General features: G+C 48.5%; 1 protein-coding gene across 1 annotated transcript in view; it reads left to right on the forward strand.

Annotated features, from left to right (window-relative positions):
- The window catches only part of ADAP1 (ArfGAP with dual PH domains 1), a 50,334-nt gene that overhangs the window by 8,575 nt on the left and 27,832 nt on the right, over positions 1 to 13,927 (forward strand). Inside the window, exons 2-4 of the mRNA XM_063171812.1 lie at positions 2,124 to 2,254; positions 3,871 to 3,962; positions 12,866 to 12,948. Of these exons, the coding sequence (XP_063027882.1) occupies positions 2,124 to 2,254; positions 3,871 to 3,962; positions 12,866 to 12,948 (306 nt within the window). The remainder of the gene's footprint in view (positions 1 to 2,123; positions 2,255 to 3,870; positions 3,963 to 12,865; positions 12,949 to 13,927) is intronic.

Here is a 13,927-nt window from a genome sequence, read left to right on the forward strand (position 1 = left end):
GACAAAGGTTTGTGGCTTGGCTCTCTGTCCAAGCCAACTCACTGTGACTGGCCATTAATTACAAACATCCAACATGGGCTAATCAAAGATCCACCTGTTACATTCCACAGCAGCAGATAACCATTGTTTACATTTTGTTCTTGAGGCCTCTTGGCTTCTCAGGAGGAAAAATCCTAAAAAAAGGATTTTTCATAAAAGATGTCTGCGACACAAGAGCCACAAGAAATCTCAAATTGTGGTAAGGGTGACGTTTCAGAGAGGCTTGCCCTGGCAGATCAGTTTGTGCTGGGGGTTCTCACTACCCAGCAATTTTTTGGATGGGGCTAAGTTGGTACCTGAGGTCTTTGAACTCTCCTCCTGCCTGGTGCTTCCCTTGGGACCCTCAGCAGTGCTGAACCTTGGGGTGTTTTTGTGGCAGCAAGTTTGGAGGGCCCCAGGCTTAGATTACAAACGTGTTTGGAGATGAGAGAGGACAATATGATGAGATAGACCCAGAAAGTGCCTGAGCATGCAAAACTCTTGATTCTTGCTGCCAGCCCAATAACTGGGCACAATCCTTGAGGTTGGAATGAGAGGGGACATGATCTGGGATGGGGTGTGAAGCTGTGGGAGCAGCAGGGTGGGCAGCACCAGGCCCTTAGATCAACCTGACTGCTTTGTGCTTGCCAGGCTTGAGTTGTAGTCACTGGGGTCTCTGGTGAGGATAGGAGACCCTGTGAAACAGAAAAAACCCATATTTGGGTCTGACTTGTGCCAGCCTGGGAATTTGCTCCCCTCTCCCTTGTGGGCACCCAGCTGTGTCTGATGAGAATCCCCATTCTGCACTGGGGTTTGCATCTGAGCAGAGCCACCTCTGGGGGACTGAACTGCCCTTCCCCAGGGTGTGCTGGGGGAGCTGCTGGCTGTCCCTGCACGCAGGGCTGGTGGCTGGTCCCTGGTGGCTGTCCCTGGTGGCTGTCCCTGCAGGCAGGGCAGAGCTGTGGCTGTCCCTGAGGCAGGGCAGGGCTGGTGGCAGCCCTTGTTTCCCCCTCAGAGCTGAGCTGCCCCATGCCAGCCTGGTCCCCTGCACTGACCCAGCCAGAGCATTAAATATGGATAAGGAGGAGGAAGCACATCCCCTTGCCTTTTATAAACAATTGCTGTGCTGTGGGCACTGAGGGTTCAGGGGGGGATAAAAGGATGGTGAGGGGCTGTCAGAGACCTGCCCTTACCCCGTGCCAGCCTGGTGCCGTGGGGTGGCTGAGGGGCTGCCAGCCCTGTGGCTCTGGGCAGGATGCAGGATTTGGTGCCTGCCTGGGTGACCTGCAGTGAAACTCGTGCTGCTGGGGCACAGCTGGGGCTGCAGGCACTGACATTTGCCTTGGATTCAAACAAAGATCCCTGTATTGGCTGCATTGGCAAGGCAGTGCCAGGGACACTGCTGGATGTGCCCTGCCCCTGCCCTCCTCCTGTCCCTCTGTGTCCCTGCTCCCGGGAGGAATTTGGAGGCAAGGGACTCTGTTTACAGTGCTTTGTGTGAGACGTCAGCCCGGGGCTGTAAACACTGCGTGGTTTTGCTCAGAGAAAGTACAGAGCTACCACTGGTGGCATTTTTCCAGTTAGGCAAGGGCTGGAAACCTCCTGGCATGGAGGGCTGGGCTGATGTGGGAGCTGCAGCTGTGGGAGGAAAATCTCTGTGTGGAGCACATGTAATAAATAATAAAAGGGAGCAGCACAGCGGCTTCCCTGAGCTGATGTAGTCTTTGTTCCATGCAGTTTTTGAGTGGAATTTCCTCATGAGAGAAGGATATTCCCCTCTTCTCTCGTGAGCAGGGAGTGAGCTATGGAGGTCTTGGGCACATGCAGCTGTCTGTGTATTGGGGTTTGGGGAATAACAGCTGCATTGGGGATTGCAATCTGGTAATTGTTAGTTTAATTTGTATTCCTGTCAATAGAAACATTTATTTTCCTTGTCTATTTACCTGATGCCTTTAGTCTCAGGGCCATCAGACCTGGTCACTCCTGAACTCTGCCATGCCCTGAGCTCCTGACCCCCCTGCCATGCCCTGTCTCCGCCTCCCTCCTGCTGCCCTGAATCCAAAAGCTCAGTAAAGTTCAATTCCCTCTTTCCTTCTTGCTTGCAGACCCGGACTGGGCATCCCACAGCCTGGGCATCTTCATCTGCCTGAGCTGCTCGGGCATCCACCGCAGCATCCCGCAGGTCAGCAAGGTGAAGTCGGTGCGCCTGGACGAGTGGGACGATGCCCAGGTGGAGGTACGTGCTGCCCCTGCCCTGCCCTGCCCTGCCAGGGCTCTGCCAGGGTCCCTGCCAGGCCTTTGGGCTCTTCCCCTCCTAAAAATGCCGCAGGAAATGGGGTGTGACAAAGCAGGTCTAGGTGGTGAATGTGGGAGCGAGGTTTGGTGCTGGCTGAAGTACAGCGCCCGTATTATTTCCTCACCCCTATGAAGATGTCAGTGAAATGGTATATAAAATACACTCATTTTTAATGAGTTGTCTTCTCTTGTTTCTTGCAATGAATTGTCTTCTCTTGTTCCTTTCTTCTTCTCAGTGTTTCTCACAGACAAGACCTGTCTGCCTAGCCCACCACCCCTGCCCAGCTCAGCTGTCTCTGGCTTTGCTCCTCTTAAATTCACAGCTTGGAAAACCAAACCCTCACAGTATAAATTCCCTCTATTTATGCCCCACACCGGCCTGGATTTCTGTGGTGCTGCTAAAGGCACCCAGGAAACCTTTCTGCTTTGACTGCTGGTGTCTTCAAAGGCATGAAGGACTCTACCAGTCACTGGTTTCTGTCTTCTGTGGGTAGAGTTGAGGTTTTTCTGAAAGCTGCACCTCATGGAATTGTGTGTTTTATCACAATAGGCCTTAGTGTTCCATAGATTTTTCCTCCCCTGGTATTTTGGGGGGAATAGATTAAATATATAAATGTGAGAAATTCAAAACCATGACAGTAATAATAAAAAAAAAACAACTTAGTTGTTTGTTGTGTTTGTATACCTGGCATTTGACACAAAACAAAATGTATTTAGCATGGCTGCCTGGAAAAGAATGGGGTTTTTTACACTTATAAAGTGAATTTCAATAAACAAAATGTATGAATAAGGAAATAAGAAGTTTTCTTTGCTGAGTTCTCAACCAACCATTTGTGTATCAGAAGAAAAGGAGGGCTGTCAGGGGAGATAAAAACATTATAGATTGATTTATTGGAAAGGAGGGCTGTCAAGGGAGATAGAACTTTTATATATTTATTTGTTTGTTTGTTTATTTGTCTATCACTTCAAGCTCCTTCCTGAGGTAGCTGCAATGACTTTGCAAAAACAAACTCATCCTTTTGGCACAAGTGATGTGATCTGAGGCACAGGATGTGTTGTCAGAGGCTGGATGTGTTTTCACCCTGCTGGGGCTGTAGCACATGGAGACTAAAAGCCAGTGGGAGGCTTTTCCCCCTGGTTACCTAATCCCCATTTGGATTCCTGGGATCCATCTGATTCCCAAGCCTGGGGGGGAAATGTCACTGTGTGCTGCCTCCTGCTCCTGTGGGGATCATGCAGGTGGGGCTGGGACGTGTCCTCAGCATCATTTTAATCTGTAGGATCCCTAGCAATAATAACCAATATTTATTTGCAATAATAACCAATATTTATTTGCAATAATAACCAATATTTATTTGCAATAATAACCAATATTTATTTGCAATAATAACCAGTATTTATTTGCAGCAACCCTTCTGTGCACAGTCCTGGGTGCACCTCTCAGTAAGAGAACAGGTCCCCCATACCAATAATTTTATTGCTTTGTAGAAGTAAGAAAAGAAAAGAAAATACTGTTAAAATTTTCTTAATTCTTCCTGTTTTTTTCTCTTTTTACAGTTTATGGCCTCGAATGGAAACAATGTAGCAAAAGCAAAATATGAATCTAAAATGCCACCGTTTTATTATAAACCAACCTATCTTGACTGCCAGTAAGTAAATACCTCTGCTGGTAAACAACATTTATTTGTTTGTGCAGCTGCAGCCTCTGCAATACTTTAGTTTTAGCATAAGACTTTATTTTATTTTTTTTTTGCCACAATTGAGGTTTCATTTATAAAAATCCTGAAAATGTTTTTCCTTCTGCACACATATGGTAGAGTTTATGCTACTTGTGGGATCCTATTTAATAAGTACAGTGAGATGATGCAGGGGAGTCAATAGTTTGCCTGTTCCCCAGGCTCTTCCAAGTTTCTAGAGCTGCAAGGATGCCAATTTCTGCCCATTGATTTCCTCTGCCTTTTCAAAGCCCCCTTCTGCAGCAAGGCAGAACTTGCTGATCTGCTGGGTGAGATGCTGGATTATTTGTAATGCAGAAATACTGGATGGGGGTTTCTGTTGGGTGTTTTTCCACCTAGATACAAATAATCTGCTCCATGGAGGCAGCTGAAAGGCTGTGTGGAGTAACCTCCCTGGTGAGCTGGGAGCAAGGAGCTGAGCAGCAGAGCCTGCTCTGCCATCCAGGGTAAAGGGGATGGACTGAATTTGGCTTTTAGGGTCCAACCCTGCTGTGTACCAAGGTGTTTTTATTTTTGTGTGAGTGGAGCTGCCTGGCCTGGCAAGAAAACAGCATCCATTTATGCAGTGTTCAGAGCTCCAGAGCCCCAGCAGTTTGGCTGTGCCATTTTGGGACTTGTGTGTGCTTGTCATGTTGGGGTTGGAGAAGCAAGATTGGCAGGAGATACAGTTCTGGGGGGTTTTGATTTTGTTTGCTCCCCAGTCTCAGTTAATCCAGTCAGATGCTCCTCTCTGATGGTGCTCAGCTTGCCCGGGAGCAGAGTCCTGGTTCTTTCCATGCCTGAGGGGTGCAGAGCTCGTGCTGGAGGAGAGAGCAGGGCAGGTCCCTGCAGCTGGGGTGTCCTGAGACGCAGGTACCCAATCACACCTGGCCCTCCTTGCACAGGGAGAGGCAGCAGGAGCTGCTGGAGCAGCCTGCAGAGCAGGAGCACCCCCATTGCTGCTGCTGTGGGCTGGCAGCAGGGTCTGTGCCTGCTGCTGTGCCCTGCTTGGCCAGTGCAGCTCAGCCCCATTGCTGCTCTGCTGTTCCCTCCCTCCATCCTGCAGAGCTGTGTCACTCTGGGGAGCTCTGCCAGGCACTGGCTCAGCTCCAGCCAGGGCTCTGTGAGATCACAGGGCATCAATGGGGCTGTGTGAGCTCACAGGGCATCAATGGGGCTGTGTGAGCTCACAGGGACCTCACTGGGGCTGTGTGAGCTCACAGGGACCTCACTGGGGCTGTGTGAGCTCACAGGGACATCAGTGGGGCTCTGTGAGCTCACAGGGACCTCACTGGGGCTGTGTGAGCTCACAGGGACCTCACTGGGGCTGTGTGAGCTCACAGGGACCTCACTGGGGCTGTGTGAGCTCACAGGGCATCAATGGGGCTGTGTGAGCTCACAGGGACATCAGTGGGGCTCTGTGAGCTCACAGGGACCTCACTGGGGCTGTGTGAGCTCACAGGGACCTCACTGGGGCTGTGTGAGCTCACAGGGACCTCACTGGGGCTGTCTGAGTTCACAGGGACCCTGATGGGGCTGTGTGAGCTCACAGGGACCTCACTGGGGCTGTGTGAGCTCACAGGGACCTCACTGGGGCTGTGTGAGCTCACAGGGACCTCACTGGGGCTGTGTGAGCTCACAGGGACCTCACTGGGGCTGTGTGAGCTCACAGGGACCTCACTGGGGCTGTGTGAGCTCACAGGGACCTCACTGGGGCTGTCTGAGTTCACAGGGACCCTGATGGGGCTGTGTGAGCTCACAGGGACATCAATGGGGCTGTGTGAGCTCACAGGGACCCTGATGGGGCTGTGTGAGCTCACAGGGACATTAATGGAGCTGTGTGAGCTCACAGGGACCTTACTGGGGTCCATGGCTGATGGAGCAGCATCATGCTGGGCTGGGAACCTCTGAGGAGCAGCAGGGAATTAAAAGGATTTGTTGTTCTTGGTTATTTACTGATTCATTGGGAGGCAAGGCCAATCTTCCTGGGAGCAGCTGGAACACAAATTTCTGACCCTTTTCTGGTCCCAGCTTGCTGTGCCTGTTCTGCACTGGGACAATGCCCAGCCTGCATGGCCTGGTTCCTGTGCTCAGCCTGGAGCTGTGCTCTGGTTCTCTGGGTCCCTGCCATGGCAGCAGTGGGATGGATGTGACCCCTGAGAGGAGCAGAGAATCCCCTGACACTGCTGCAGGCCCGGCGCTGTGGGCACACCACACCTGTCTCAAGGATGCTGTGCCCAGTTGTATTTCTCTTTCTCTAACTCAGGGCTCTCTGTTCCTCTCAGGATGATGCTGAACAAGTGCAGGGGAGTGCTGCTTTCTCCAGGGATGTAAATTTAGCTTTTCCCCGCCTCGCTGCAGTCCAGTCACTGCAAGAGCATGAGCTGTTCCCAGCCTGCAGCCCTGGGAAGCATCACCATGGGTGACACCTCCATCCAGCACTGGCAGTGATTCCAACCATGTTCTGCAGCACTGAGAGCTTTTGGAGCTTCTCATTCCAGCAGCTGCAGTGCCTGGGCAGCTCTTTGTTCATTGGAAGCTTGTTGATTTTATAATGCTGTTTCTGGGATCCCTCTGCCTTGGTTCCATGAGGAATTGTGAAGTTTGGGGGGAGGAAGTGCTGCAGTGCCAGCTTGTCCTTTTTTCTTCTTGCCTGCAGTGCTGTGGTTGGCTCTTTGGGGAATTCATGGTGTTTGCCTGCTGCATTTGGCTTCTGTATCCTTCAAAAACCCCATTGTAGCCTCTTGGTTCTGCATGACACTTGGCACAGGTTTGAGAAGTTGGAGGGGTGCTCTGGAATTGCCCAGGGAAAGTTCATAGGTGAAAAAATTACCCCACCAAAAAAAACCCCCAACAAATCATAAAAACCCCAAAACAAACAAAAAATCCCCTTCCTTCCTCTCATCTCTGCCTGCCAGCACTGACCCATGTCCCAGGGACAGTGACCAGAGCAGCTCCTGTTCCTCTGGGCAGTCCCTGACACTGAGATGAGTCCCAGACTCTGGGGTGTTCCCACACCACCACAAGGTTGGCCCAAAGAGCTTTGGGTGTGGAATTTAAACCACAAAACCTCTCTCTGGATGGTCACAAGGGGTCGTGGCCCAGCTTGGTGGGCCACAGCAGCAGATGGAGAGCTGGGAAACAGATTTTTGTGGGGCAGGCACATTGCAAGCACATGGCTGAGTTTTGACTCACTGCTCAGCAGCAGGTACTCGCTCTTGAGTAAAGGCAAAGGAAAAAGGCTTTGTTCAGTGTTTTATTGGCTGAAAACTGATAGAAGAAAGTGAGATAATCTCTCACTGGGATTTTGCAGAGCTGGAAGTACATCCCTGTCCTTGCTACAATGCATGGTTTTCTGTTGCTTGATTTGGGCACGCAGAGCCTCATCCTGTGGCGTTGAGAAGGAGCTGCAGAGCTTTGCTGTGCTTGGGTCAGTGGGAGCTGCATCTGCTCCTCATGCAGAGCAGCTCAGTGTCCTGGCTGTGAGCACAGAAAATGGGGCAGGGTGAGGTGGATGGGCTGTGCTGGTTGTGAGACATCAGAGAGAGGCACACACCATCCATGCCCTCATCCTCAGAACAGCAGTTATTGCTCAAGTGCCTTTTTGTATTGATTGAGATGTGCAGAGGGAAAATTGCCTGGGAGATCTCTGGATTTTTTATTTATTTTTTTAATAATTTGAAGCTTGGTACGTTTGGTGGAGGAGCTACCAAGCCCATCACCTTGGTGTGGTGTGGGAAGGTCAGCAGGGCCCCTCCTCTGCCATGCCTGGGCTGCAAACTCCTCACCCTTTCCTCTGTCACCTCCTTTTGCCAGTGCTTCATAGAAATAAACACTTTATAGCTATAAAAACTTCATTGCATAATGTCCACAGGGGTAAAATTGAGATTTGCTCAGGCTCCTAGTTATTTTATTAATAACTAGGTTTTTAGGTTTTTGGGGTTTGGGGGTTTTTTTAGATTTTTTTCTTTTTTTTTTTTTAGGGTTTTCAGATTTTACATCCACAGCTTTCAGAAGTGCCGTGGGTGATGTCCTGGGTGTAAAATTTGAGGTGCTGCAGTGTGGCCACTGGGAGTGGCTGCTCATCAGTTCATTCCCAATGGTGGAGCCTCCTTGGTGGCTCAAATTGGGCACTCAGCCTCAGGAATTCTTCGAGTCACCCAAGTGCTGAGATCTGCCCAGTCCTTCAATCCTGACCAGCCATGGGATTTACTCTCATTGTTCATTTTCTCTTTGCTGTTAGCTTGTAAACCTGTTAATTCATATTGATTCCTTTAATTTCCAAAGGAAATTGCTACAAGGTTAAGGTGCTACTGACAGAGGCTGCTTCCTACATGGTTTTAATTGGTGTTTAAGCACTCTGAAAAATAGTGTTGGGGTGTGCTGGACAGTGCATGTAAAGCAATGAAACCAAAAAAAGGAACCAGTTAGCGTTTTAACAGAGAATGTTGTGATTTTGCATGCTCAGAATCAGTTTTAACTTCTCCAAACCCACAATGCAGGGATTTTATGCCTTGAGAGCCAAACCCCTGTGCTTGTGCTCTCCCCTTGCTGTGGGGTGCTGCTCTTGGCAGGGGATGCACATCAATGCTCAGGCTCTGCAAGGGCTGAGCTGGTGCACAGAGAGCTGAAGGAGCCCCCAGCTGTCTCATCCCTCCACAAAGCTCTTTAAAGCAAGTCCTCACAGCAAGAACTTTGTAGATAGGAGAGGAGTGTGAAGCTAGACAGGCTTTTAGTCTCTGCTGCAGTGGCTCTCCTTGCAGCCTGAGCAAAGAATTTGGATTCTGACTTAAAATTTCATTAGAGCAGTTGTTTGACAGAAAGCTGGCATGGCTGCACCACCAGGCTGCCTGTGGAAAGCATGCTGGATTTTGCTGGAAAATCCTCTGACAAATTCCAGAAGCTGCAAATTTGGCTTCTGGAAATGGTGTTTCTGTTTGACATTCACTTCTTTGATGGTGCCTCACAAGGATGCAGTTGGGCAGGGGTAGTGGGGGGTGTTTGGCGTCTTTTGGGCCACTTTCACCTCTGGCTGGGGTTTCTTGTCTGTCATGTGTCTCCAGAAAAGCCACAGCATCGATGTGCAGCATCTGTGGGTGTGCTCTGGAGTGCACCAGCCACAGCCCAGCTGAGAAAAAATCACTCTGGGGGGAAAAAATAAACTGGAGAGACTGAATCTGGCTGGCCAGCACCTCCTCCACACAGCACGCTGCAGCCATGCAGCCACACTTTGATATTAAACTGCTTCAGCAGCTTTTCCTCGGCTGCTTTTTGCTGTGGGCTTTGAGTAGGTGGGACCAGGATCAAACCGCTCCAGTGGCTCCTTCTGGAACCTTCCTTGCTGCCCCTGGGCCGGGCCCTGGTGCTCGTGTGGGTGGTCAGGAAAGCAAACAAGTGCCTGCAGTGGTGTGGGCAGGGCTTTGTCAGCCCCTGGACCTGCTGCCCCTCAGTCAAACTCAGTCCTTTCCCATCTGGGGGATGAATTTTCCCTTATTCTGAATTGTGGGTTTCCTTAGCGTTTTGTTTTGTTGGTGGGGTTTTGATGAGTGCAGTGAATTTTCTGTTCTAATTGCCAAAAAATGACAAGTTCCCTGTAACCAGCAGCCTGACAGACTTTAGGTGGGCTGTTAAAGCTTTTGGAGTTGATCCTGAAAGCTGATGCATCTCCACAGTTTGGGAATGATGCACTTACATTTTTTTTTTAACAAACACAAATAATATATTTGCTGATTTGCTGCATTATCCCATGACCAGAAATGCAGTAAAATACCAGGGGGCTGTTACTGCAGTAATTTCTGGTCACAGAATCATTTTGGAGTTAAAGATGGGTTTGGATGGAGGCTCCTGTGTTGGTTATGTGGTGTCTGCCCTGGGTTGCATACACACATATTCATGCCTGGAAAAGTGCATTTCAATTAAAACAATTATTTCTGAAGCTATTCTGATGATATATTCTGAAGAATGGATATTCTGAAGATATATTTAAATTGAGGTCAGCAGTCTCCTGAAAGTGGTGGCTCTTTTCATACAATCCATGCATGGTCTGAGGATCTTCTGCCCTGCAATTGCTCTCAGCTCCTGCAGGTCCCAGGGCACATTCCTGCTCCTGTATGAACTCATCACAGCTGTGCTGGTGAAGCTGGGTTTTAGCACCAGCAGCTTTGTATGGCAGGATTGCATCTAGTCCAAAAGAGAGTGAATGTGGTGAGATCCCTGCTCAGCTTCTCTCTTGCAGTGGAGGGAGATGGTGAACTCCTCGCTGTCCTAGCTGGGTTTTTGTTTTGGTTTCTTTTGCTGGAGTTGTTCTGCTTTCTATAAATAACCCCTGGAGCAGAAGCTGCAGCTGGTGGCCTTGCACTGAGTTGTCCAAGCTGCGGGCTGCTCTGTGGTGTGTTCTGGCTTTTGGGAAATTATTGCTGAAAGAGCCTGGGGTTGTGATGATAAGGGAAGGGGAAGAGTGTGTGTGAAGTGCCAGGAAGCTGCTGGGAAGGTGGCACAGCTGGATTCCCATGGGCTTTGGGAAATTAGGGAGTTGCAGCCACTCCTGCTCAGGGCCAGATGTTGAGGGAGAACATTTTGCAGCTTCTCAGGGCTCCCCTTGGGGTGTGGTGCCTGCTGGCTGCCCCGGGGGTGCCCCAGGTCTTGCACAAGAGCTCTGGGGCCCCTGCAGCAATGCTCTGGGCAGACAGGGAAGTGCTGCTCCCCCGGGGATGAGCCCTGCAGGGTGGGTGGCTGCTGCACAGCCTGCATCCTGCAGCAGGAGAGTTTATCCCCAGGGATGGGCCCTGCACAGCCTGCATCCTGCAGCAGGAGTGTTTATCCCCAGGGATGAGCCCTGCAGGGTATCTCCTGCACAGCCTGCATCCTGCAGCAGGAGTGTTTCCCACTGCTGCCCATGAATTCTCAATTTTTGCTGTGTTTAAAGCCCCATGCTGGAAGGCTGAACTCTCACAATTCCAGAGCTCAGAGCAGCTGCAGCTCCTGCTGAAGCCACTGACGTCAGCTGGAGCTGAGGGTGGTGTGAATTTTCTTCCTCCCCGTTCCATCCCTCATCATCTCGCTGAAAAGGTCCAAGTTTGGCTTCAGTGATAACAAGCTGTCCACAGCAGCTGGCCAGGGAAAATTGCAAGAAGAATAGTCAATTCAAGTATTTGTGTTTGTTTTGTGATTAAGTTTTGGTAGCTCTGCTGATGAGTGACAGCATCATAGAGCAAGGCGTTTGGATGTCACCTTTTGAGTCATCAGGCTTCCATATTTGTGGATGTCAGATCCAGAAGAGGCGTCCTGCTGGACCCAGAAGAGCCCCCTTGGGTGCTGGATGGGGTTTGAGCTACCCCATGGCAGGGGAGTTGGAATTAGATTGTTTTAAGGTCCCTTCCAAGCTTTCTGTGATTGTACAAAGTGCCCCTGAAGCTCCTGAGGATGGGATGCACCCAGAGCAGAGCGCAGGATGGCAGCATGAAATGAGAAATGGGTGTTCAGAGCTCACAGTCAAACTTGCAGGTGTGTGACAGCCAAAGATCAGCCATGGAAACAGCAGCAGGAGGGCAGAGGCAGATTTGGTACAAACAAAATCAGTTTTTGTTTGTATTACAGCAGGAGTTCACAGCTGATTTTGGGGGCAGGAAAGCTGTGGTGCTCCCCAAACCTTGGGGAGAAGGCTGGTCCCCAACCAAGGAGCTGACACAAGGAGGGAACAAAGTCTGTGCAATTATTTCCTCCTTTTTTGCCAGGAAACCGATCACAGCCTCAGTTCTCATTGGATGGTGTCTTGCAGATTTATTGAATGTGTTTGCTGTACCTGCAGATGAATTTTCATAAGCAATGTTGGTGTGTTTATGTTCTTTGAGCATTTCTGGGATGTGGCTGCTGAAAAGACACCATTTGGTTTGCATAATCAGCAAAAAAGAAAAGGTGATTAAGCATATGAATAGTTTTCATTGGCAGAGAAGTTGATGTGTTGAAATGTGATGGTTTTACAAAACACACTCAGTGCTGGGGGATCTTTTGCTGTCTTTAGTGTAGGCAGCTCCAAAATGTCTGCTGTGAAGCTGGGATAACACATGCCTTTATTTCTGAGTGTGATCTGAGCTATTTAGGGTTCTAGGGCAATTAAGAAATAAGTTCAGTTAAAAATGGTTTGAAGCAACTTCCAGCATATTCCAGATCAAAGTTACTTCATTGGTTCAAACACTCCTGCTGAAATAAAATAGCAAAAAAGAAACCAATTGTAATCTTTGGGGTATTTTTTTCCTTTTTGGAATTTGAGGTCTTGGTGTATAAATCATCTGTATTATTTCAGGATTAAAAGTAAAGGACATTTTAATCATATTTGCTGCCATGCACCATAGACTGCTTTCTTAAACTCGGCAATATGGGCTGTGAGTTGGGAAGAGCTTGGCCAGATGGGTTTTCAGCACCTTCTGCTTCTGTATTGATATCTTCAGGGCAATAATCTCCCTTTTGTATGTGGTTGGGATTTTTCATTTACTCACCCTGTTCACTGAAGTATGTGGCCTGAGAAAATTAGGTCTAAAATGGTTCATATACTGAGGGGATTTTTTACAGAGCCTGATTGGGTGGGTGGGGACAGGCTCTTCTGCTAAATATGTGCATTTTTAAAAAAATAAGTTTCCAATAAAATTGGATGTACAAGGAAATGATTTATTGTTGTCCAGCTCTAAGCGGAAGAAACCCTTGACTCCAGACTGTACAATGCAATTTTTTTTGAAGACTTTTAAATCACACTTGTGCTTTCATTGAAGAATTAATAGTTCTGACTTCTTTCTTAGTGTATCTTGGACCATGTTTCCTTTTCTCTGTATTTTTTATTCCAGATTACTGCGGGAGCAGTGGATCAGAGCCAAATATGAACGAAAAGAGTTCATCCACAGTGAGAAGCAGGAGCCTTATTCTGCAGGTAGTGAGACACATTTTTGGCTGACAAGTTTTTTGATTTCTAGCACCTTCCTCTCTGTTTAATATGTTCTTTATGTTAATTATTGCCCATATCTCATTAAGCAGAAGTAAGTATGGTCTTGTGCACAAGATCCCTCCTTGTCACTATAGGACATGAAAGAACACGATGTGGACTCGCTGCTTTTCCAAGGTAAAAGAGAGTTTTTAAATTTCTGACTCCAACATTTATAGATTTATAAAAGTGTCACCTCTCCAATGGCACTGGACAAACCAACAGTCCATCAAATCTCTCCTCCTCCAGAAAAGAGTGCAAAGCAATAAGTTATTTATGTAAAGTGTGTGAGAAGATTCGTTACAAGAATGTAAACATCAGAAGGCTTAGAAAAACTTAAAAAACCAGGGTGACACCTCCTGGCATTCCCTGCATTTGATTTGGAATATTGGGAATTTGGATACCTCATGGAAATCGCTTATCAAGAGTCTTTCTGTTGATTTCCACGGGCTGTTCCCCAGGAGCAGGTCAGGCCAGCCCCAGTGGGTTTGTTTCTGGAGCAGGGGTGTGAAGCTGGATTGAAAGCTGGAGATAAAAGGTGTTGTGTTTGTTTCAGAGCTCATTTCAGAGCTCTTTCAGCAGGTGACAGTGGCCTTGCAGGGGCTGGGCTAGCAGAGCAGTGGCTTGGGTGATTTTCTTGCAGAAGAGCAGGATTTGAGGAGGAGACACAGAGCTCCACTGGGTTTGTTGTGTGGCTGCACCAGCACTAAATGCATGAAATTCGCTGGGTATTTCTTTGCTATATGTAAGTGGCATTTAATTTATTCTGCATATTAAGTAGTTGACACCAGCTATGTGCTTAGATGGCTTTGGGATAATTTTATTAGCAAAGACCATGCTACAGATTAAAGGTTAAAATATTATTTTCATGATGCTTTTCAAGACTAATAATATGCAGGTAGCTCCAGCAGTTTGCTGTTATGAAAAC

The sequence above is a fragment of the Melospiza melodia genome, chromosome 18 (assembly GCF_035770615.1).
Source record: "Melospiza melodia melodia isolate bMelMel2 chromosome 18, bMelMel2.pri, whole genome shotgun sequence".
Taxonomy (NCBI): Eukaryota; Metazoa; Chordata; class Aves; order Passeriformes; family Passerellidae; genus Melospiza; species Melospiza melodia.